Source organism: Ipomoea nil, unplaced genomic scaffold, assembly GCF_001879475.1.
Source record: "Ipomoea nil cultivar Tokyo-kokei standard unplaced genomic scaffold, Asagao_1.1 scaffold3087, whole genome shotgun sequence".
NCBI classification, from domain to species: domain Eukaryota; kingdom Viridiplantae; phylum Streptophyta; class Magnoliopsida; order Solanales; family Convolvulaceae; genus Ipomoea; species Ipomoea nil.
The window spans coordinates 300,890-325,000 of NW_017619515.1; the positions used below are offsets into that span (position 1 = coordinate 300,890).

At 37.3% G+C, this 24,111-nt stretch overlaps 2 protein-coding genes and 2 non-coding genes across 8 annotated transcripts; 2 read left to right on the plus strand and 2 right to left on the minus strand.

The window, feature by feature from the left end:
* Positions 1–12,795: 12,795 nt before the first annotated feature.
* LOC109166382 (ninja-family protein AFP3-like) lies at positions 12,796–16,542 on the plus strand. Its single transcript, XM_019315360.1, has 2 exons — positions 12,796–14,071; positions 15,955–16,542. The coding sequence occupies exons 1-2, from the start codon at positions 13,258–13,260 to the stop codon at positions 16,359–16,361; spliced, it is 1,221 nt and encodes a 406-aa protein (XP_019170905.1). The 5' UTR covers positions 12,796–13,257; the 3' UTR covers positions 16,362–16,542.
* Positions 16,543–16,768: 226 nt separating this feature from the next.
* Positions 16,769–16,840, minus strand: TRNAC-GCA. Its single transcript has one exon. It is a non-coding gene; the product is annotated as a tRNA-Cys (tRNA).
* A 1,247-nt stretch (positions 16,841–18,087) lies between these two features.
* LOC109166383 lies at positions 18,088–20,141 on the minus strand. Of its 5 annotated transcripts, none has more exons than XR_002051654.1 (5): positions 20,032–20,141; positions 19,668–19,766; positions 18,850–19,279; positions 18,601–18,770; positions 18,088–18,462 (listed from the first exon to the last, which is right to left on the minus strand). XR_002051654.1 is itself a non-coding variant. In XM_019315364.1 (5 exons), exons 3-5 carry the CDS (start codon positions 19,248–19,250, stop codon positions 18,399–18,401), a joined length of 624 nt encoding a protein of 207 aa, XP_019170909.1. In that variant the 5' UTR covers positions 19,251–19,300; positions 19,706–19,766; positions 20,032–20,140; the 3' UTR covers positions 18,088–18,398. The 5 variants fall into 5 exon arrangements, 4 of the variants coding, with proteins under 4 accessions (XP_019170909.1, XP_019170908.1, XP_019170906.1 ...); XM_019315364.1 differs by having other exon boundaries at positions 18,601–18,759; positions 18,850–19,300; positions 19,706–19,766; positions 20,032–20,140; XM_019315363.1 differs by having other exon boundaries at positions 18,601–18,759; positions 18,850–19,285; positions 19,705–19,766; positions 20,032–20,140.
* A 2,318-nt stretch (positions 20,142–22,459) lies between these two features.
* Positions 22,460–22,533, plus strand: TRNAN-GUU. The gene has a single exon. It is a non-coding gene; the product is annotated as a tRNA-Asn (tRNA).
* The last annotated feature ends 1,578 nt before the right edge of the window (positions 22,534–24,111 follow it).

The window sequence follows — 24,111 nt, forward strand, 5'->3', positions numbered from 1 at the left end:
GAGAGAGAATAATGTTAAGATTTCCAGTTACTAAGAAGTGACGAAGGTCCGTAAGAAGGAACAAGTTAAAAGATGTGGACATAGAAGTGATAAGTTATGTGATAACATAAGGAAGGAATTTTAGGGTGTGTTTGGTTGGTGGGTTTTGCCCATAGGAATGTGTATGGAAGTGATTGTTGTTGTTTGGTTGATAGGTTTTTAGAATACTATTATGGGTTTCAAATATCTCATCAATTGAAAAACCCATACCCAAATAAAATAGGGGTTTCATTCCCTTATTCATTCTCAAGCACTACTATTAGTAACTATTTCCATTCCACCCTACTACCAAACATGTTAAATACTTTCACCAAAACCCATTACCATTACCAAGTATTTGATACCCATTCCGATTCCTATGTGCAAACCAAACACACCCTTAGTGATAATATTGAAACAAGAGGGAGCTGAACATGTAACACCCCACTTTTCTTAAACTTAATTAACAAACTTAACCTTGAAAGGTAAGCTAAGACAGCGGAATAAAATTACTAAATAACTTAATAGAGGTGTCATCGCCACAATCACCCTTCACGGTGATTGCACAGACAAAGGTTAAACAAACTAAATCATCAAAGTCTACTGACATAAGTCAAACTAGGGGATAAGAACCCGATGTCCAGCACCATCAAAACAAGGGAAGTCAACTATGAATCTCAAAAACCAAACATCAAGAGTTTAGACTACAAAAGCTAACTATGCTAGTCTAGTCTAACTCGTACTCTCTCACGAACTAGGCCCACCTGAAAGGGGTTAACAAACAACAAGTAGAAAACAAACCCGTTAGCACGAAGCTAAGTATAACGCCACTCAACCTTGTAAAGTACTACAATATATACTTTTGGAAAGCATTTGTTTCACATTCTTAGATTAAGCATTCTCAATCACTTAAGCAATACTTTAACATGCTCAACAGGGTTTCTATATGCTTGCAACCTAATTAACAAATAGGCATGCTATCACAATTATTTAGCTTATCAACAAGCTCATACTATCACATACTTATCTCATCAATAATCTCGTATTATCATTTATCTCAATAAGCAATCTCATGCTATCACATAATTCAATAAGCAACTCTCATGCTATCATATAATCTCTAGGCAATCTCATGCTAACATATACTCAACATGCAATCTCGTGCAATCATATAATCTATAAGCAATCTGATGCTAACATATACTCGACGTGCAATCTCGTGTAATCATATAATCTCTAAGCAATCTCATGCTAACATATACTCGACGTGCAATCATATACTCCATATGCAATCTCGTGCAATCATATACTCAATATGCAATCTCGTGCAATCATATACTCAATATGCAATCTCGTGCAATCATATACTCAATATGCAATCTAGTACAATCATATACTCAACATGTAGTCTAGTGCAATCATATACTCAATAATTCAATATGCAATCTAGTGCAATCATGTACTCAATATGCAATCTCGTGCAATCATATTGATCATGAAATAGAATGAACATGATGCTTTAGTATAAGTATAGGTAGATACACGTATACCCACTTTTGTAAAAAGAACACTTTTCTGTGGAGGTTTCTTAGAGTCACAATGACTCGTTTTGCTTTTCTTTCCTAGAGTCTCAATGACTCGCTTTCTTTAGAGTCGTAATGACTCGCTTTCTTATAATCGTGGGCGAGGTAGGACTTCACCATAATGTGAATGGACCTATCTGGGCTCGGCAACTAGCCGGCCTAATACTCATCTCGCCCACAGAACCACTCTCTTGGTTCTTTTCTCAAACTCTGTGGAATCAGGTCTCGAATTATCAGTGTGTACACCCCCTGACCAGAATGTAACACCCCGCTTTTCTTAAACTTATTTACAGTTCTAAAACCAAAATGAAGATAAACTAAGCAGAGGATAAATAATCTTAAATAACAAACTAGTGGAAATGTCACCGCCATAACCACCTCTCCACGGTGATTGCACAGGCTAAGGATAGAACTAAGTCATTAAATCAAACTAACATTTAAATTACTTAATTTAAAGTCATAAAGGGGAAAAACACCCCGGTGTCTATCACCAAACATACATAGCATAAGTTTACAATCCATCATCAAAACATCATAATAATAAAAAGAGTTTAGACTACCAGATCTACTAAGCTAGTCTAACTCGATCAACTCTCAAACGCTAGGCCCACCTGAAAGGGGTTTTGCAAAACAACACGTAGACAAGTAGGAAAACACTCGTTAGCACGAAGCTAAGTATAACCACACTCACCCCTGTAAAGTGCTACAGTATATACTTTGGAAAAACATTTGCTCACAAACTCTAATCAAGCAATCTCAACACTTAGACAACTTTAAGATACATCACAGACTTTCTATATGCTCACAACCTATAATATCATCAAGCATGCTTCAACGATAAATAACTCATCAACATAATCACTCCAACACACATTTCTCATAACAAAACTCCTCATAACGAACTCATGCTATCAATCAATTGCATGCCATCAATCAATACGAAATTATCTTCATGCTTTCAAGTTCTCATCTTGCAAACTAGATATATAAGACATCAAAATGCAACTAAAGCAATCATGCTCAATATACAATCTTGGTTAATCATTCTCATTATGCAATCTAGTGCAAACATTCTCGTTATGCAATCTCGTGCAAACATTCTTATTATGCAATCTCGTGCAAACATTCTTGTTATGCAATCTCGTGCAATACTATAAGTATACTTATACACTCGTTTGTAAAATAGAATACTTTTCTGTGGAGGTCTCTTTGAGCCACAAGGACTCGCTTGCTTTCTTTTCTTAGAGTCGCAATGACTCACTTTCTTTCTTTCTTTTCTTAGAGTCGCAATGACTCGCTTTCTTTACTAATGGATGAGGTAGGAACTTCACCGTAGCATGAACGGACCTATTCCAGTACGGCTTCTAGCCGACCTATACTCCCGCTCATCCACCGAACCACTCTCTTGGTTCTAAACTCATCTCTGTGGAATCAGGTATCGAATTTTTAGCGTGCACACCCCCTAACCAGGATTTCAAGCCTGGCAGGCAATTTCCAACCTCGTAACGTGGGAATACGCCGTGTTACATATACTTGGACCGCAATGTCCATTTCTTTCTTCCGAGAGGACGTAGTCCAAACGGGGTCCTCCAAAACAAGGTTTTCCTCACCATAGATATATATATATATATATAGATATATCGCTCATGCATTTCATATATGCAACATTTAACTTATGCAAAAAAACATGCACATACTTCTCAACTCATTCTCAAAGACAAGATAAAGATGACCTACATGGAAATGGGATTCTTGGAAAATAATACTTAGGTTCACGTTGGCCACTTATGCACTTTTAAAACATGATATACTTGGAATGCAATTTACTGTACAACATGCTTCAAATCTATATATCATAGTGAACTCTCAAGAACACACAATCATGCTTGGTTTGCATCATTTCATACTCCGTATACTTTCACAATAATAAGAGACTATAATTTCCATTGAACATAAATCACATTCTAGTCATGCTTCTCTAACAAATCTCATTCACAAAATGTTCATGCTTCTCTATGCAACTATTCAAATGTCATCAAGAAGGCAAAGATAAGCAAAATTCCAAAACAGAGAACTCAGACAACAATTCTGTAAAGCATTTCATCACAAATTCTACTATAACATGCTCATTTCTAATCCAAATTCAACGAAATCAAAGCCCAAACGTGCGTCAAGACGGGCCCGAGGTACCGAGCCACAAGGGCCCATGACACCTGGTCCGAAATGACACGTAGCTGAGCCACAAGGGCCCGACCACTGCACAGGAGCAACTCACGGACCGTGAGGCGGGGCTCAGTAAGGCCCGCCCTCTCAAGCCGCTAGCTTGCCGGCTCTAGGAAACAACCCTCTCCTAGGGCCGTTCCCTAGGCCCGGCTAGCCACGGCTCTAGCCAACGGTCCCCTTGTTGGGCCGTTGGCTGGGGCCGGTGCCTTATCTGGTGCACACTGCCTGTGTACCAGATGATCTCTTTTCATCTGCAATTCAACCTCAAACAATTCTAACACAACCAAAACATCAAAAACACATCATAGACAAGCAGTAGATCACTTCATAGCTCAAACACTTCAAAAATCTAACATTTCTACTCATTTCTACCTATGAAAAAAGGGCTTTACAGAGCCAAACTTAAAAGTGGGTGTCCATGGGGTTATACCTTTGTATCTTCCTCTGATTGCTTGGACCTCAGCCTCCTATCCACTCAAACTCCACCACTACCTTCACCACCTAGCACCCCAAACAACAATACAAGCTAACTAAGAGAAGACTCAGAAAAAGGGGCTAAGGAAACAATACTATAACAAAGTGAAGGAATGGAAAATGGAGGAGGAAACTTACTGTGAATGTTGCTCTCTTCTATCAAACAAAGTTTGGAGAGGCAAGGGAATGAGATCAAGGAATCAATGAGGGAATAAGATGAGTTTTATAGGGTGCAAAACCCTAGGAGATTCTCCTATGATTGGTAGATGGCAAAGTAGTAAATGCTTAGCCAAAAAGATGAATAAGGAGAAAGGTTTTGGAGGGATGTGGTTCACCAAGCTTCATGAACCAAAGGCTAGTTTTAAGATTCTAGAATAGTTTGGGGGTAAAAACGGAATTTCCCAAAAATGATTTCTAGACAAACACTTGATTTAGGCTTTTCAAATTCTTCCCGATTTCACTCAAAATAAATTCTAGTTCAAAACTTTGGTACGCCACGTACCCGAAAATTTAGGCTTTTAGGAATAAAATTTCTCGGTGTTGAATTTATTTAAAAGGTCACTTAAAATAATTTATTCCAACACCGTGTTTATCGCGAAAATCTTGTAAGAGTGAAAATTGGCTATTTTGAATTTCTTAAAACGGAATTTAGAAAATTAAATTTCGGGTTGTCACACAGGATTCCAAGCCTGGCGAGCAGTTTCCAACCTAGTAACTCGGGAATATCGACCTCGTTACTTCATATCGGATCGCAATGTCCGTTTCTTTCTTTACTTTCTCTTTTTTCACTGTTTTGTCGGTTCTATCCGATCTTATCTCTTTTCTTCCGAAAGGACATAGTCCTAACGGTCCTCCAAAAACTCGGATTACTCACACTAAATACATATGGGTATAGCTCATGCATTTCAATTCATGCAACACTGTACTTATGCAAACTTATGCACATAACTTCTCACAATTTCTCAATGCAACTAGGTCATGGCTTTCCAAAGTAGATATAAGTTTTTGAAAATAGTACTTAAGCTCACATTGGCCACTTATGCACTTTAAAACATGATTTGTTCAAATATGCACTTTATTGTAAAATATGCTTAAAAACCACTTTCATTGTGAACCTTCAACAATTGCCTAACCATGCTTATAAAATCATAACTTAGCCAATCTTCTTTGGCAAACACTTAGCAGGTATACAACATGCACTTGAACTCAAAATACTCAACATAATCTCATTTACTGTATTCATGCTCTGTAAACATAATATTCTTAGCAAAATTCTCAACAAGTCATAATAGACAGCTAGGCATGTTTTTCTAGCAAAACTTAACAAACATGGATCATCTTTCATTATCCAACAATCATATAATTGTCATGCTTCTCAAAAAAATAGCCACGAGCCAACACTTAGCATTTTCCTTTACTGTAAATGTTCTCAAACAAATTCTATAGCTCCTCCCTAGGGCCGTTGGCTAGTTCCGTGTCTCATCTGGTGCACACTGTGTTGTGCCCCAATGAGCTTCTTCTTCATCTGTAAGGCAAAAACAGGCCAAATAACACTCCCAAATCATCAACAACACATCATAGATCACTTACTAGCTCAAACACACATTATTCTAGCATTTCTACTCATTTCAAACACTAAAACAAGACTTCACAGGGTCTAAAATAGCTTTAGGAGTCCATGGGGTTATACCTTTGTAGATTCATCCTCTTGGCTAGGATTCCATCTTCTTCCCAAGCTAGCTACACCCTCCTTCACCTCCTAAACAACTCAAACAAAGCACACAACCATCTTAATACTAAGTTCTCAGAGATGGAAGGATAGAAGAAAAGCAGAGAAGGGAAACTAGAAGAAATGGAATGCTAAGAGTTGAAGAAACTTACTGTGATTTCTTGAATGATCTTGTAGAGCTTTTGGGGAGGAAGACAAGGTTGAGAATCAAGAGGCAAAAGTATGATAATTTTCTTATTTATATAGGCACAAAACCCTAGGAGGATCTCTCATGATTGGTGGAAGGCAAAAATGTAAAAGCTTGGCTAGAAAGTTGCATCAAACAAAGCTTGGAGTAGTGTGGTTCACCATGCTTCATGGACCATGGTCTAAAATCAAGATTTAAAATAGTTTGGGGTTGGAAATGAATTTCCCAAAAATGATTTCTAGATGGACACTTGATTTAGGCTTCTCAGATTTCTCCCGGTTTCACTCAGAATGACTTTTCAGTTCAAAAGGTAAGCAATGTACCCGAATATTTAGGATTTTTGTTTCAAATCATGTTCCAGTGTTGAATTTATTTAAAAGTGGCTCAAAATAATTTATTCCAACACCGATTTCATTGCAAAAATTTTTATAGAGTGGAAAAATGACTATTTTGGAATTTCTTAAAACCGAATTTATAAAATTAAATCTTGGATTGTCAAAGAACATATGATAACAAGATGATTAAATTGTAGAAGAATTAAGATTGATGGGAGCAAACCTAAAGGATTGGTTTAGTCATTGGATTTCTTTAAATAGAGTGAGATTTTAAATAGATGGATTTAGTGTGAGACTTGTTGTTGGCAGGAAAAAAAAGTATTGCTAAGAATTCCGTTTGAAAGGAAATGGTAAAGATTAGTAAAAGGGGAAAAAAATCAAAGTCAGAGTTTATTGGACTATAAGAAGTTTCGGAAAAGATTCAGAAAAAGAGATTTATAAGTTGGCATTGCTAACTGAATCGGATAAGGATTTAAAGTGCATTGAACAAATATGATCGTAATTCGTTGCAAGTGAATTCTCTTGAAGTAGAGAAGGTGAACAATTGGTAAAAGTAGCATGAATAGTTAAGATCTTCTGTTATTGGAGGCACGACACTCTATCCGGATCACTTGATAGATGGAGTAAATGATAGTTTGTATTATCAAGAATTTTTGGATAAAGTACTCATTAATTGGTTAAGTTATGTTTTTGAAGTTAGCAAAGAAATTATAAAAGGAATGCACCGATTCGGATTGAAAGGGAGTTGCTACACTTAACCTACAGAAAAAGAAAACTAAGATTAAGTTGGACCACACTAAGTGGACAAATGAATTGACCGATCTCTAAGATGAGTTATCATGTATGGTAGGAAGGATGAGACTATGATATTATGACTAGTTTGATGATAGAGACCGAATGATGAAAATAATGATTAGGCGATAATGAGGGTTGACTATGTTTATTAATGATAATTGGAGGATTAACCAACGATGGGAAATAGATGATGATGAAACATAAGGATTGTGGTGGTGGAAGTTTATTAACTATGATTGGAGTAAACATGATAGTGTTATGAGGAACGGATCTTGTTAAATGTAACATATCAATGATGGGTGAGAACAGTAAATAGTCTGTAAGGAAGTACTTAATACTCCAAACAAGGGATATTGGGATATGTGTTGGATTGAAATTGTGAGTATCTTACTCTTGTGAAGATTAACAAGTTGCCATCAAGTGAGAAGAAAAGTGTTTATGAATCGCCTTCAAATTTCATGCAAGAAACGTAGAAGTTCAAAGTGTTGAGACTGAAGAAGTGGTAAGGATGATAAGAATAAGGAGAGTAATGAGGAAAATTATGAGATAGTGAGTTTTAACAATGCTTCTATGAATGAGGCGACCAATGTTAAAAGATACAAGAACAAAGAAAGATCAACGTTAAGAACTCGTGTTATAAGTGATGGATGAACTGCAAAGGAGTGTGGAGTTAGGATTCTCCTCACTTGGTAAAAGAATAAATCAAGGTATTTCTAACTTCACCCATGGGTGACAAGTGTTGAATCCAGAGTTTGAATGAGGACCCTTCGGAGACGATCCATCAAGGGTAAGGTTGAGTTTTGGTTGTCAAGGTTATGCACCAAGAGACTTTGGTACAAGGCAATCGTTAAGTTTCTTTAAGTTTTAGCAATCCCATTTAGTAGATGGAATATTTGTGGTGTTGGTTCTTGAGTGCTTGCATGCTTATTCAGAATTCCTACTCTGTAAAACCATTCCAAGAATTCTTAAGTCCAATTCTTTTGCAATCTTCCCGAGTTATCCTTTATGAAGAAATTCCATTTTAAGAAACTCAATTCATTTGACCTTAGCTTCGAGGACGAAGCTGATTTTAAGGAGGGTAGAACGTGACAGCCCAAATTTATTTTCCTAAATTCTATTTTATAAAGTTCCAAAATAATTATTTTTACTCCTTCGAAAATTCTTCCAAAATAGGTGTATGAATTAAATATTCTAAATCATGATTTTTATTAATTCAACACCAAGTAGTGGCCTAGTTTGAAAATCCTAAGTATTGGGTATATTTATGTACCAAGTTTTGGCCCAAAAAATCAATTTGAGTGAAACCTGTGAAACTGATTCAAGTGTTTTGGCCTAGGAATATTCTTACAAATGAATCTATTTTATTCCCAAAAATTTATAAACCTATTTCTATCTGAACTCGACCCAACTTTTTTACCCAAAAAGATAACTCGAGATTTTAATCGCGAAATGACCCAAACACCCATCCCTAGCCGTTCATTTCTCTCCAAGTGTGACCTAGGGTTTTGTGCCCCTATATAAGGAACATTATTCTATCAGCCAAGCCAAAAAAATCCCTCCCTGCTCTACTTCCTCTCCGCAAAATGTTACAGAGAACAAACTCCACCAAGAGCTCAAAGCTTGCAAGACTTCCCTCTTCTTCTTCATTTTTAGAGACCCTTCTAGCAAAGTTTAGGGTTCAAGATTTGGTAAGCTTTCTCCTCTCTTTATCCATTCCATCCTCTAGATAAAGCTGTTAAGATGATGTATTTATGTGAGTTTATTTGTTGTGCTTTTGAGTGGAAATGGTGAAGTTGTTACTATGCTTTGGTTTGGAGAAGGAAGATAAAGGGTGTAGAAGAAGAACTTAGGAATGGATTTGCTAAGAAGAAAATAGGTCAAGGTATAAACTATAGATTCCCAAAACTATGATTTTTAGTCTGTTAATATTAGATTCTTGAGATTAGTTGCTTAGAAATGTTATAGAATACTTGTTGAGTTATTTGTGTGTTGATGATGTTATATGTTTGATTTATTGTGGTCTGGAAGCATTTATTTGAGCTCTGTGTTGAATCTTTGGAGAAGAAGACCTCTGGTGCACACTGTCTGGTGCGCTAGACTTGCCTTACGACCCTAGCCAACGGATCTAGGAGAAATCCGCTGGCTAGGACCGTGGTCCAACGGACCAGGGTGACGGATCTCAGCGAGATCCGTCACTCAAGGCCGCTGCTTGATGGAGCCAAGTGGCGGGGCTCCTCAAGCCCCGTCACCAAGCTCCGCCAGGTCAAGTTTTGAGAAGGCCGGACGCTTTGAGGCTCAGTAATGTATTGTTTCAGACCGGGATTCGTGGGCCCTTGAGATTCCGACACTCGGGTTCGTAATGACGCGCTAGTATGAGTTGTTTCGTTTAATTTCAAGTAGAAGCATGTTTAGCAAAAGCATGAAAGATGAACTTCGTGTATTCGAGGCTTAGAAATGCATGACAGTGAAGTATATATTTTGCTTTTGTTCTCACTTCTCAAGATTGTGTAGTAGCTATGCTATTTACTTTGTTTAATTCTTGAGTTGATGATTTGTTGAGTTATTTGAGATAAATTGTTTAAGGCAGTGCATTCCAAGTTTCACAGTAAAATAGCATGTTCATCAATTTCATGATTTATGTAGAGTTGAGGCAAAGTAAAGTCTAAGTTATATTTCAAAACCTTATATCTATTTTGGAAAATCTATATCTATATGCATAGAGAAGCTTGCATGATGAATTGATTTCCAAAATGTGAAAGAGAAGTTATATGAGATGTACTTGTGTATTGGGAAGCTTGCATGACATCTAGATTACTAGCTTGAGTAAAGAAGTTGCATGTGTTATATATGTTATTATATTATGTGAGGAAAACCTTGTTTTGGAGGCCCCCGTTAGGACTATGTCCTTTCGGAAGAAAATATAAAGAAAGAAGTTTTGAGAAAAGAAAGAAACGGTCACAGAGGACCGACAGTTTATTCTAGAAGTAACTTGGTAGAACAATCCCGAGTTGCTAGGTTGGATACTACCGACTGGCTTAGAATCCTAGTTAGGGGGTGTGCACACTGAAAGTACGATACCTGATTCCACAGAGTTTTTATAAGAACCATGAGTACCGGTTCTGTGGGCGAGGTGAGTATTAGGCCAGCTAGATGCCGAGCCCGGATATGTCCATTCACGATTTGTAAATTCCTACCTCGCCCACGAGTTCAGAAAGAAAGGAAGAAAGAAAAAAGAAGAGAAAAGCGAGTCAAGTGACTCAACAGAGATCCTCCACAAAAAAAGTATTTCTTTTGATAAAGAGCGAGAGAATAAATAAATAAATAAATAAATAAATAAATAAATATATATATATATATATATATATATATATATATATATATATATATATATATATATATATATATAGCTTCATATCCTTATTCATATCATGTCATAGTTTGAGTCTCATCTTGAATATCTGAAAAGTACAGTGTCATTCGTTGTTTAAGTAGTAGTATGAAAGCATGACTTTACTTGTTAAACATCATTCATCTCATTATCTATCTTGAAAGTATCATCTTGGTTATGAGAAGTGCATAGTAGAATATAGATGACTTATATCTGTTGTGGCATGAGTATGTGCATAAATATAAGTTATGAGTTAAAGCCTGTTTATATGAGTTCATAGGTTGCGAGCATATAGAAGTATCTATGTGTATTTAATGAGATTCGTTGCCTAAGTGTCTGGATTGCTTATATTCATACTTAAGAATGTGTGTGAATGCAAAAATGTTTTCCAACCTATTTCTATAGTACATTACAGGGTTGAGTGGCTTTATACGTAGCATTAATTTCTAACGGGTTTATTTTCCTACTTGTTTTATAACCCCTTTCAGGTGGACCCAGTTCTTGAGAGCGCACGGTGATACTTTAGTGTGTAGTTTTAGTTGTAGTAGTTACTAGGTCGGTACCCTTTTGTTTAGTGGTACTTTTAACTGGTTGTAGTGAACTACCGTTTTTATGGTGCGTAGACAACGGGGTTGTTTTCCATGTATTACTGTTTTGATGAGCTTTGACTCTAGTTCCCGTAGATGTTTTGTAATCTGTGCAGTTACCGTGAGTGATGACTGTGGCGGTGACATTCCCTTTTAGCTTATCTTTTTGGGTTATTATTCTAGTTACTTAAGTTATTCTTGATTTATCTTAATTAAGTTTGATTTATATCGGGTTTTAGATTTTAGAAAAAGGGGGTGTTACACAAGGTGACCTTAAATGGTTGCCTTTTCCGAAGAGGCGACTAAAGCTGATCTCCTTCTCGGGAGAGATGACCAGAAACGATCACCTTCTTTGTAGAGGCGACCAAAATTGGTCCACTTCTCCGAAAAATGGGACAAAAGATGATTTGAAATGATTGTCTTCTTCAAAGACAGACTTACGATCGTCATGAGTTGTCGGAGTTAGTCAAATTTTCAGCGGTGTGATAGTGACCAGCTATAACATGTCTATAATCTGCAGGCCTATTTTTGTGCACGAAAAAAAACATTTTAAATAATTTAATTTTACATTTTCAAAGTCCAGAGCTCTAATTGCCGCAAATTATGCTGTGCAACCGTGTGCAACATGCATGGTGCACACGATTGCAAGACGACACTGTTTTATTATGATGGAGTAACGGTGTCATTAGTGGCACTGTTTAACTCCACCAATCAAATAATTTTTATTTATTTATTTATTTTTTATACACAAACTCCAATTGACGTGTAATTATAAATATATAGCATTGCAAGTCTGAATATATAGTTATGAAGTTATGGATATATAGTTATGAAGTTATGGATATATAGTTTTGAAATTATGGATGTGTAGTTATGCAATTATGGATATAGTTCTCTGTGAACAAGAACTTTAAGAATTCTGAATATTGAGTTATGTAATTATGAATGTCTAGTTGTGAAATTATGAATGTGTAGTTATTATTTTTGAATGTACTATTTTCAAATTATGAATATATAGTTATGTAATTCTGGATATGTAGTTATGAAATTATGGATATATCTTACTGTTTGAATACGAATGAAACCGTCTAACGCCGTTAACGACAATTCGAACGATTTTTTTTTTTAAATGAAACAACGTCGTTTTGTAACCGTGTGCATCATACATTTTAGACACGGTTGCACATCATAACGATTGTCTAATTGCTCTATTGTATAAAGTTAATGAGCTTATTTTACCTTTCTCCAAATTAAAGTTGAAATGATTGGGGGGGCAGTGGGCGCAGGTTGTGCGGTGTGGTCGACCGCATCTTAACATTCTTCCGTATATAAACAAAATTCTGGAAGCTCTATCATAAGAGACACCACCAAAAAGGCCTATTTAGTCAGACCCACGTGTCAGCCTTTCCCCTCACTTACTTCCGCCACTTGTCCTTTCCAAGTACGTTTATAGTCCCACCCCCACCCAAGAAAATCCAGGGGCATTTTCGTCCTCACATTCCTCTTTCTCTCTCTCTCTCCCCATTTTCCATGTTTCTCCTCTCTGGGTCTCTCTCCCTCCTGATTTGCCTCAGTATTTCCCCGTTTCCCACTCCCCTCCTGCTCTCCCCTTTCTCTTTTCTCCGCATTTTCTTGACTTTCCGGCCACCCATTCGCCGGAATCTTCCCATTTCCTTTGATTCTTTTTTCAGCTCGGCCTAACAGACGTGTGGGTATCTACTATCTAGAATCTAGTCATTGGTGGATTTTTTTATTTTTTTTTACTGCTCCTCACTGTGGGTTTGTTGGTGATATAGATCTTCTTTTTATGGTTACTGGGGATTTTCTGGGATTGATTTGAGTGTGGGTATTGGATAAAGATTGAATCTTGGAGCTGAAGGGCAGGTAGTATGCAGTTAAAGAACATATTTTTGTGTCTGGGTATGCTTAGGGATCAACATGCATGTAATACTGGAGCTTTATAGCTTTATGTACAGTATGGGGGATAGCGAGGAGGCGAGGAGGAAAAGCAGAGTTGAAATGCAGAATCTTTCTCTGGATTCCACCGGCGCTGCTTCGAGGGATTTGTTGCAGAGATTCATGGAGGGCGGTGGGGGTGGGGCGGCGGGGAAGAAAGAGGAAGATGAGAGTGAAATCGAGTTGAATCTCGGGTTGTCATTGGGAGGGAAATTTGGGGTGGACAGAGCTTCCAAGAGCCTTGTAAGGTCCTCTTCTATCGCTGCATGTTTGCCGAGCGTGAGAGACGACGACGCGGCGGCGGCGCCGCCGGTGGCGTATCCTGCCTTGGTCAGGACGTCTTCCCTGCCGGTGGAGACGGAGGAAGAGTGGAGGAAGCGGAAGGAGTTGCAGACCTTGCGGAGAATGCAGGCTAAGAGGAGACGGTCGGAGAAGCAGAGAAATTCCGCCGCCGCCGCCGCCGGAGGCGGCAGCGGCGGCGGCGGCGGCGGCGGCAGCAGTTTGGAAGATGAAAAGAGGGAAATTGAGAAGAATTTCAAAGGGAGATTGGAGAGAGAACAGTACTTAACCGCCGCGAAAAGGTTCGGTTTATCGGCGCCGCCGCAGTTTGGGCTCCCTACCTGGGCTGCTGCCGCCAATCAGGCTGCTTTTGGGAGTGGTATTGATATTGTGAAAGGTCATTTCAGTCATTTTAGTAAAGTTCAAGGGCTTGGACAACCTTCTTCCCAAGGGTCAGTTGAATCTCAAGGGGGAAGCTCTTCAAGCATGTCTGAATTGGAAAGTAAATCTCTTCAAGGTACTTCATTTCCTCCCTACAATTACCCCTTTTTTACCACTTTATTCTGTTTTTGGTGTTCCAACAATGTGTTATTAATTATTATTGAGTAACGAGGAAAACCCGCCGCCATTATCTGAGTGTGCGCTAGGACGAGGGAAACATGTTGTCACTAGTCAAATGTACGTACTAGGTAGCCTCGCATTGCTGTCACTAGTCAAATGTGTGTACTAGATAACCCCACTTTGTGGTCAAATGTGTGCACTGGGTAGGCCCGCCTTCTTATTCTAGGACCACACGAGGTAACCTCGCATTATTGTCACTAGTCAAATGTGTGTACTAGGTAACTAAGGTAACCCTACCTTGGGGTCAAATGTGTGCACCGGTAGACCCGCCTTGTGAACCTAGGACCACAGGCCCGCCTTCTTATTCTAGGACCACAAGAGGTAAACCTGAGGTTGCACATAGCTAATTGACTTAAATTATAAAGGCCAATAGACTGCTCCTAGTGGGAGTACAATGTGCTTTATTACATTTTATCTTGATATCGGCCAGACAACAGATTTATTGTGTTCTGCCTTGCTTATCTGTACTGCAGTTCTGTTGGAACATGTCCATAGATTCTGGCAAGTTTAAAAGTGATTTCCAAATCTGCAAAAATTTAATGTAATTATTGTTTGGTTGCTTATCTGTACAGTAGTTCTTTTAGCACAGTTCACGATTTCTAGCAATTTATAGCTAATTTGGAAATTGGAATCCACGTTATTGCATACTCGATTTCGCAGCCTGTGAAACAAACAGCATTGTTAACTTGCAGTAAAAAGCCTCGGTTCATCGAAAAGGGAAAGTTCTGTAATGCATCGTATTGTTGATTAACCCGTCTTTTGTAGTGTGATGACTGTAATTATTCTGTGTGGTGAGGATCCAAGCATTTCCTTTTTTACTTTTCAGCTTTTACTTTCTCTGCCAGGAATTAGAACTCTTTATTTGTACTGTACTGTGATTTCCCTCCTCCTACTGTTTTATCTATTTTACAAATGTAGAGGTCTTACGGTTAGCTAGTTTTTTTTTTTTTTTTTGGTCGGGCCATGAGGTGTCCTGAACAGACCCTAACTGTAGGAGATACTTTTAAGCCTGTACCATACTCAGACTAACCCCCATTCGCATCGGGTCAGCCCAATTAAGGGCGAAGTGCTGGCCAGATTGGTTTTTCCATACTAGAGGGGGTTCGAACTCCCTACCTCTCTTAAGGGATGAGAGTGCACGGTCACTCACGTCAACCAAGCTGGTTCCTACGGTTAGCTAGTTGACTTAGCACTTGATGTTTTTGTTCATTATAATGGAAAGTCGGGAAGTGGTTAGGGACAAGATTCTTGTCTACCACGAATAGATCTTCTCTAAACCGCTAATGCGAACCAAGTAGCACATAACGTGAAAGAGATCTTAGAATTGGTAGGTGAGAACTATGACGTGAATAATAGTGTATTTTCGATGTTGTGTGGTGTGGGTTGTGACTTTAGCGTGGTTGATGGATTCTGAAATTAGTGCAACAGTGAATGCTGAGAGGAGTCTATTGTGTTAGTTGAAACAACATTAAATTTGGCCTTTGGAATTATTATCCAATATGTTCTTCTTATCCAATATGTTCTGCTACTAAAAGACCAGGACATGAAGGTGAATAAACTGGTTAATGTTTGCATTAACTGTAGAGGAAAAGTTGGGAACAAAAACAACAGTTAAAATCGAAGCGTTTTTAGAACTACTATTACCTGAATTGTAACTTGTAAGGTTAAAGTTTAAACCTCAAAACGGGTAGAAATACGTAGTAAAAAATATAAATTAGCTTTATATCTTTCACTGTTTACTTCGATTCTTTTGCCAATGAAATCAATTTCGTTTTCCAGGTTCTGGTGACGTGAGCCCCGGGAGTTTCCAGTCCACGCAAGACACGGGTAGCAGGGACGTTGGTTCGTCCGGGGTTAAGACGATGGATCTAGCAAGCAGGATGTCCGGGGCCGAGACGGAGGGTACATCTCATAAACCCAATAGTACGAGCGATCAAGCAAGGGAAATCGGAACGAATGCCATGGAGGATATGCCGTGTGTGTTCACCAAGGGCGACGGTCCTAATGGGAAAAGAATCGACGGGATACTATACAAATATGGCAAGGGGCAAGAAGTACGAATAATGTGCGTGTGCCATGGGAGTTTCCTCTCGCCCGCCGAGTTTGTGAAGCATGCAGGAGGCAGCGACGTCGCTCACCCCCTCAAACATATCGTCATCAAACCCAACTCCGCACCCTTCCTGTAATAAACGCTACGCTACGCCCCCGTGTCCGGGAGACAAAACATCACCACATAGGACAGACATCCTAGAGAAGGAGAAAGAAGAGTTTGTTTTCTTATTTTTCATTCTTTTGAACACATATGTTATATGTAACTACAAATGGTCATGTTGAAATGTTATGTCACAGAAGAATATTTTGTGCATATTTGATATGGGCAGAAATATACACGTTTGCCTACAAATGCTCATGTTGGAATGTTATGTTGCAAAAGACTATTTTGTGCATCTTTGGTGTGGGCAGAGTGCAGAGAGTAGCTTTGGTCTGTTATTCTTCTTACACATTTGCCGTATAAAGCAAGGGGGAAAAGGTAATTTAGGTCCCTGCTGGGTTTGAACCAGTGATCAAGAGCTAGGGTTAAAAAACGTAATATAGGGCCCTACCGGGTTCGAACCGGTGACCTCTTGATCTGCAGTCAAATGCTCTACCACTGAGCTAAGGACCCCTTCTGTTGTTGATACTCTTTAATTAGCAATTTAACTCTTAAAGGCATTTCCAAAAGTAGTTTATTTTTTGATCTTGCTTATAGTGTTGACTGTTGAGGTGTAGGATACTAGGATTAACAAATATTTGAGTTCAAAGAATGGCTTTGAAGCAGTGAGGGGGCTCATATACTGTGTGCTATTACAACTGCTGGAAATGGAGATGACAGAACGATATCATATTGATATTAATAGAACTTTTACGTGAGTGATGAATAATGGAGTAAGGACGATATTATGTGGTAATAGTGAGTTGCGTTGAGAGAGATCGGAAAATATTGGATTAAATTCAATATAAATGGGTGTGTCAAGATTTAAGAACTTGATTTAAAAAAAAAAAAAAAAAAAGGTGACAATTCGATGAATTGATTCGTTGAAGTTTGGCAAATGGTTGAGGGTTGTCACTATTAGGATTCTATGTATTTGAGTCAGTTTATGATTCACAATTCTAGTCTCCATCTGTCTCTACACGGTTAATACAGTCTCCATCTGTCTCTGCACGGTTAATACAGTTATCATCGTCACTACTCACTTGTAATAGTTGTAATGTGCTAGAAATTGAAATTTAGAGATTTTGTGATGGTTGTAAATTGGTTGATGGGCAATTGTTATGTTGTTGAACCGTGTCCACCTTGCAAGGTGGACACGGTTCTATGTTCATAATTAATGAACTACATGTTTATAATTATAAAGTTATATATTCATAATTTTTGAACTTTATATTCACCATTACAGAACTCTATGTTCATAATTACTGAACTATATGTTCATAATTATGTTCACAATTTTTGAACTATATATTCATAATTATGAACAGTTTTGAAACCATATTCACCTTAATAGGATTCCACAGCATAATTTGCCGTTGATGGGTGAGGAGGTGCCTAGAGGTCTATTACATAATCTCACTGAGCGTGGTCATTTGTTGGGGATTTTGAAAGACAAGGCTAATAATACTCGATGGTCTAATTTTGACTTTGATAGAACAAATTAATGTACATTCAATACACAAATAATGTACTTTTAATAAAAATGTACATTGTATTTAGAAAAAACACATCATTTGAATACTGAAATACATTATTTCGTATAATGAACATTCTGAACACGAATAATGTTTCAACATTAGCATTTGTCTTACTATTGTAACCTTCTCCATCAATTAAAAGTTGTGATTATCAATTGTAATTGGGATATTAATTGTTAATACTAATATAATTGTGTTCTTATCAATTATAGTACTCTGCACTTCTTAGCATCAACAAACACAACATGTCATTCATGTTCTTCACACTGGATTTCTCACCAGGATTCCAAACTGTGAGAAAGTGCCTTCCAGACAACCTCAAATTTACAGTTAGAGGAAAAATCTACTGTGAAAAGATGAAGATATCATTGCCTTCTGAAGCAACATGAGCAAATCTTTTGGTTGAGAATTGATAAATTTTTCTACGATCTGCCTGAAATGTTTTCGTTTTCTGAGAAGACAATGGAAACCTTCTTAAAAGCATGGTTTTTTCCTCAAGATTTTTGTCCGGAAGCCTTTTTCGAGCTCTTAGTATGTTGTTTGGGCCCATTTTCCACCCTGCAAAACGTCACAAGAGTTTGTTCTATGAATTTCTCATTAGAAATGTGTTAAATCAACAGGGCTAATACGACAATATGCTTGAAATGCAAAATATGAGAGAGAGAGAGAGAGAGAGAGAGAGAGGGGGAGGGATACGTGTTAGAAGATCGTCTTCCACAGAGGTTTGAACACATAAAGCTTTGCCAGGTCGGGCGTTTGCAGCAGCAGCTCAACAAGGAAATACAGCTATTCCAGGCCGGAGTCAAGCAGTGGCCGCACATCCAGGTTACTGGCTTACAGCAGCAGCAACATCGCCTGTTAAACGACTTACAAGGGGCAATATAGGCAGCTTAGATAGTTACAAGTTGTGTATGTAAATCAAAGACGACAAGGAATGGCACTCACGTTAGAAGGGCAGAAGAACCCGTATGTTCTCCGGATTTTCTCGTCTCTTTCGGTAATTCTACTAAAGTTTGGCTTGATACTGGGCCGTTATCCAGTCCCAGGTCCTCTTTGTTATTCTCTTCTCCTCCTCCCGTGTCTTGAAAGCCTCCCCTGAGACTAATTGATTGCTTGGGGTCCATATATTCATATTCTCGAGCCTTGTCCTGTTCCCCGGGGTAGGGTAGGTCCGCACCCATGCCAGGAACAGGACATCTCGTGAAGCTATCAACATGAATACTGAACAAGGATTCACGGGAAGAGCAACTCATTTCCCTTTGCACAGAGGTAGAGCCATCAGTATTAGGATGATCAGATCCCGCCCTTTCTATGACTTGAACTTCGGGAGCTTCTGTCGGTTGCATGTTCGGCAGCAATCATAGATTGGCAACATCTGAAATTCCTGAGTTGGAAACTTATAAGAATTCACTGCATAGATACACACACACACACATATATATATACATCTCTGAGACGGGTCGATTTTTTCATAAGTATTACAATTTTCATCATAACTCTTCAATCCATAATATTACATTTTTCCTCAGAAATATTACACTTTCTTTAGGTAAGAATCAATCAATTTATTCATGATTAATATTACACTTTTTCTAACAGTTCATCCTTAAATCTTACATTTTGATTTAGAAGTATTACATTTTCTGAATCCTTGACCATTTTCATTCTTACATTTATTCAAGAACTGAAATAAGCTACAAATGTAAGGAAAAAACCCAAAAAACAAAAAAAAAAAAAAAAACAAAAACAAAAAAAAAACTAACCGTATAGAAAGAAAGGCTTTATAATTTTGCTACCGTACCGCCGGTGGTTGATCTTGCCGGTACTTGCAGTCATCTCCTGCAGTTATTCCGGCAGAGGACCTGCAAAATTATTGAATTGAAAACAAAAAGAAATCGCGAAATGTGATGAAAGTTCAAAGGATTATATGAATTCAAGCAAAATAAATTTTGAATTTCGTGATGAAACTCAGAATGTACATTCCTTCTATAATCGCCAGCATCTTAAGACGATATATTATGATTTAGGTTTCATAACATCGTGATTTGATGGTGCGTAAGGAATAAGACAAATTGAAAAAAAAAATGCAGGGTAAAAAGGAATTAGGGTTTTGGAGAAAAAGATTACCCCGAATTTCAGTAGGAGGAGGTCGGAAAGAGATCAATGGCGAAATGGCCGTTGAGGATGCTGAACTGCTGGGGGCATTTATTTCTATTTAATAAGTATAATAATAACACACTTTGCCCCCACCCGTGTTGATTAAATATTTTCGTATTAAAAGGTTACGGGTTTAGCTCGTTAGAGGGAGGTATGTAGTATTTGGAAGAAGAGATTAAGCAATCATTATGTTGTGAGTACGTGCTCACTTTGGCACAAATTCGTTTTCCGCTAGGAGTGACCCCGTATATAGATTATATCCATAATTTCTATACTTGTAGATATATAATTTCTATATTGTATATTCATAATTTCTATACTCTCGGTGAGCTAAAATTTATACTTTAGCTTCATAAAATTTCTAACCACGAATCTATATCCATAATTTCTATACTGTAAATCCATAATTTCTAGACTCTCGATGAGCTAAAATTTATACTTTAGATTCATAATTTCTAACCACGAATCTATATCCATAATTTATATACTGTATATCTATAATTTCTATACTGTATATCCATAATTTCGAGACTCTCAGTGAACTAAAATTTATACTTTAGATTCATAATTTTAGCTCACCGAAAGTCTAGAAATTTATGGATCTACAGTATAGAAATTATGGATATAGATTTGTGTGCACCATGTGCATGGTGAGTACGTGTTCACAATATAATTTGCTGAGATTAAGGTATCCTTTTTGTACGTACTGACATTTGGTCCTGTTTGCTGAGCAATTGAGTCACGATGATTTACATCTAAATACTCTGTCGGGCCAAAGTGTGGGGCCCTTGGGATTGAGATTCAACCTTTATCTGCATATCTGGGTCAATGATTTATTGATTTATTTAATGCATATCATTCACGTAATGAATATATTTAAAGATATACTTTTTTAAATCACAAAGAGAAAGTATTCCAACGGTGAGAGGCTAACCTCTCACTTTCACTCTCTGCAGGTCACGTTCATTTGGTTACCGGTAATAAGCTCCTCAATTCTTAGGGAAGGTTAATAACCTCCGCCCAATCCATATGATGGTGAACGCATAACGTTGTAAGAAAATCAGCCACTTTGTTCTGTTCGCTATAGACACCTCGGATGCCTCCCGTCTTTGTTGAGCCACCTAATCGAGTTGTTAATGTGCCTTGTATAAGACCTCATATTACACTTAATATAATTGCAGACTTTTTAGCGAGTGAATCACTTCTAGCGAAGTTTAGTATACACTCTTGATAGTACAAAGCTCCATTTAAAACTACCCTTTGAAACATTAACCATTTATGTTTTCAGCAGGAAGTTCATGCAATTGAATGTTTATACAACAAGAAACACACATGTTATACATGGCTACCTGCTAAAGTATCAAAATCAGAGTTAATTGAAAAGCAAAAACTGCAGGCTCCCCAATCTAAAATCTGAGGATATATATACTTATGGCATATACAAATTCTCTAGGAGAACATACATCATTTGATTTGATCATAACATAAGTTCTTCATTCCTCCATTATCAAGGAATCCTTTCACGATTTCAATATAAGTTTCCTCGCCAAGACCTTATACTTTCTCCGCTAACCCCTTCTCTTAATTTAAGCATAATAGTAGCAGAAACAGATTCTAAACTACCAGAATTCATATATCCACTAATCAAACTACTAAGAACAACCTTCCTATCGGAGAATCCAAACCTAGTCACAAGAACTTCTAACTCGAGAATTTTATGTTTCATCCCTTTTCTTGCATACAAATAGGCCAATAGTCCAAATCAGGCTTCAAGAACTCCAACTTGTCATCCATGGCAATTCTACAACTCTCATTAAATATGTGCAAATAAGCAACTAAGCAACAAGTTTTTCTACTGGTATCAACAAGGGCATTCCCCCACAGACTAAATGGCAGGAAAAATTGATTCTTGAATATACACTTGACCTCAATGCAAAAGCAGGGGCAGCAGTGTTGGCATTCCTCATTGAATCCAACAAAATTTTCAACAGTTTCAGGGAAGAGCAATTCTGGGTTCCTCTCAAATCAAGAACACCACAGACGCAAATGCTCTCTTGAGATTTAGGGTGTCGGAGAGGGAAGAGAGGTGGGCGATGAGAGAGTTATCTGGATTGAATGACTTCCAGGCCTCATCTACGTTGTGGGCAGTGAGGGAGGCTTGAAGGGCGGACTCAAGATGGGATTTTTGGGTGGCGTCGTTGGGTTTTGGGGCGGCGGTTCTAAGAGAGAAGATCGACGGCCGGAGAAAAGAGAAGAGGCTTGAGATTTCTGGCTCTGTAGAATAACGCCGCCAAAAACTCTTCAACTTCGCCCTGCGCTTCTCTCAGAGAAAGGCAACTGGATGACCTGCGCTGTGATCTTTTGTATTAATAATTATTATTCCCATTTTATACACATAGCTGGAATAGCTCAGTTGGTTAGAGCGTGTGGCTGTTAACCACAAGGTCGGAGGTTCAAGCCCTCCTTCTAGCGAAAATTTTTAAAATTTTTCCATCTTATGTACGTCCTCTCAAAAAAAAAAAAAAAAATTATTCTTATGTATGTCAATCTTATATACTTATGTATGTCCTCTCAAAAAAAAAAATTTATTCTTATGTATGTCAATCTTATATAGAGTTTTTTTCCAAAATGGTCCCTCGACTATTGCTCATTCTCAATTTTGCATTTCGACTTTTAATTGCACCCAATGTGGTCCCTTGACTTTTAAAAACTCCTCCAAATTGGTCCTCCGTTAGAAATTCCGTCTATTGAGTGTTAAAATGAAGTGCATTTTCGTCCATTTACCTATTATATGCCTAATATACTCTAAAAAATAGTCAAGGGACCATTTTGGGAATAGTCGAGGGATCATTTTGAGAAAAACTCATTTATTTATTTCATTTTTGTTTATTTTCATTTTTGTTAGACTATCAAATTAGAGTTTCTATACATTTTTTTTTTTTACAAATATAAATAGTTAAAATCCACAATCAAATCTCAAAATTTTAAACTTTCTATACAAATTTGTTCCTTCTGTCTAAACATACAAACTTTTCCTCTAACCCTATCAAGTTTTACAATAAGTTCTGTGAATTTCAAAAATATAATACTCATATACTTTTTATGTTCACACACACACTAAAACTTCAATAGACAATCAATCACTATGTATCATATTAAATATTATTTTTATCATTGAAAATAACATTACTATTTTTATCAATTTAGACACCCAAAATGTACTCTTCACTTCTCGGTCACTATGCCTTTTGAAAATAAAAATATTATTTTTACAATCAATCGCTATGCTCTGGCACTTCTTCGAACTGAGAAGTACGCGTCACTTCTCGGTCAATGACAAAATCTTAGAAAATATTTTTGGAAAGTTGGTTTAACTTAGCCTGTAAGGCCATTAGTTTCATTCCAAAGTTAGTACAAACCATAGCTACCATTTCCAAATGCCTATCTACCCAGAAGTACACCATGCTAAAGAGAGTCTAGAACTATGGCTATCAATTTTATGTCTTAAAGGACAAGTAAAATAAACCAAATACAAAAATAATTACCACAAAACAAACAATTCTAAACCTAAAGTCTCATCATTTACCAATATTATAAGTTCTTGTCATTTTGAAGTTTGTTTGTATTTTATATATGAATGTTAATAAACTTAAATTTGAAATTTAAACTTGTTTACCATAGTACGTAAATAAATAATAATTTTATTTTAACTATAAAAATAATATTTAATGTTACAAAACTTATTGTAAAACTTGATAGGGATAGGGGAAAAATTTGTTCGTTTAGACAAAAGGAAAAAAAAATTGTAGAGAACGTTTAAAATTTTGAGATTTGATTGTGGATTTTAACTATTTATATTTGTAAGAAAAAAAATGTATTCAAATTCTAATTTGATAGTGTTAAAAAAATGGAAATAAATAAATGAGTTTTCTCAAAATGATCCCTCGACTATTCCCAAAATGGTCACTCGACTATTTTTCAGAGTATATTAGGCATATAATAGGTGAATGGCCGAAAGTGCCCTTCATTTTAACACTCAATAGATGGAAT

Coding starts and splice junctions, on each gene's coding strand:
- LOC109166382 (XM_019315360.1), top strand. CDS start 13,258: ATGCATGTAATACTGGAGCTTTATAGCTTTATGTACAGTATGGGGGAT. Junction 14,072..15,954: donor GGAAAGTAAATCTCTTCAAG/GTACTTCATTTC, acceptor TTCGTTTTCCAG/GTTCTGGTGACGTGAGCCCC.
- LOC109166383 (XM_019315364.1), bottom strand. CDS start 19,250: ATGCAACCGACAGAAGCTCCCGAAGTTCAAGTCATAGAAAGGGCGGGA. Junction 18,760..18,849: donor GGTTCTTCTGCCCTTCTAAC/GTGAGTGCCATT, acceptor GTCGTTTAACAG/GCGATGTTGCTGCTGCTGTA. Junction 18,463..18,600: donor GGAAGACGATCTTCTAACAC/GTATCCCTCCCC, acceptor GACGTTTTGCAG/GGTGGAAAATGGGCCCAAAC.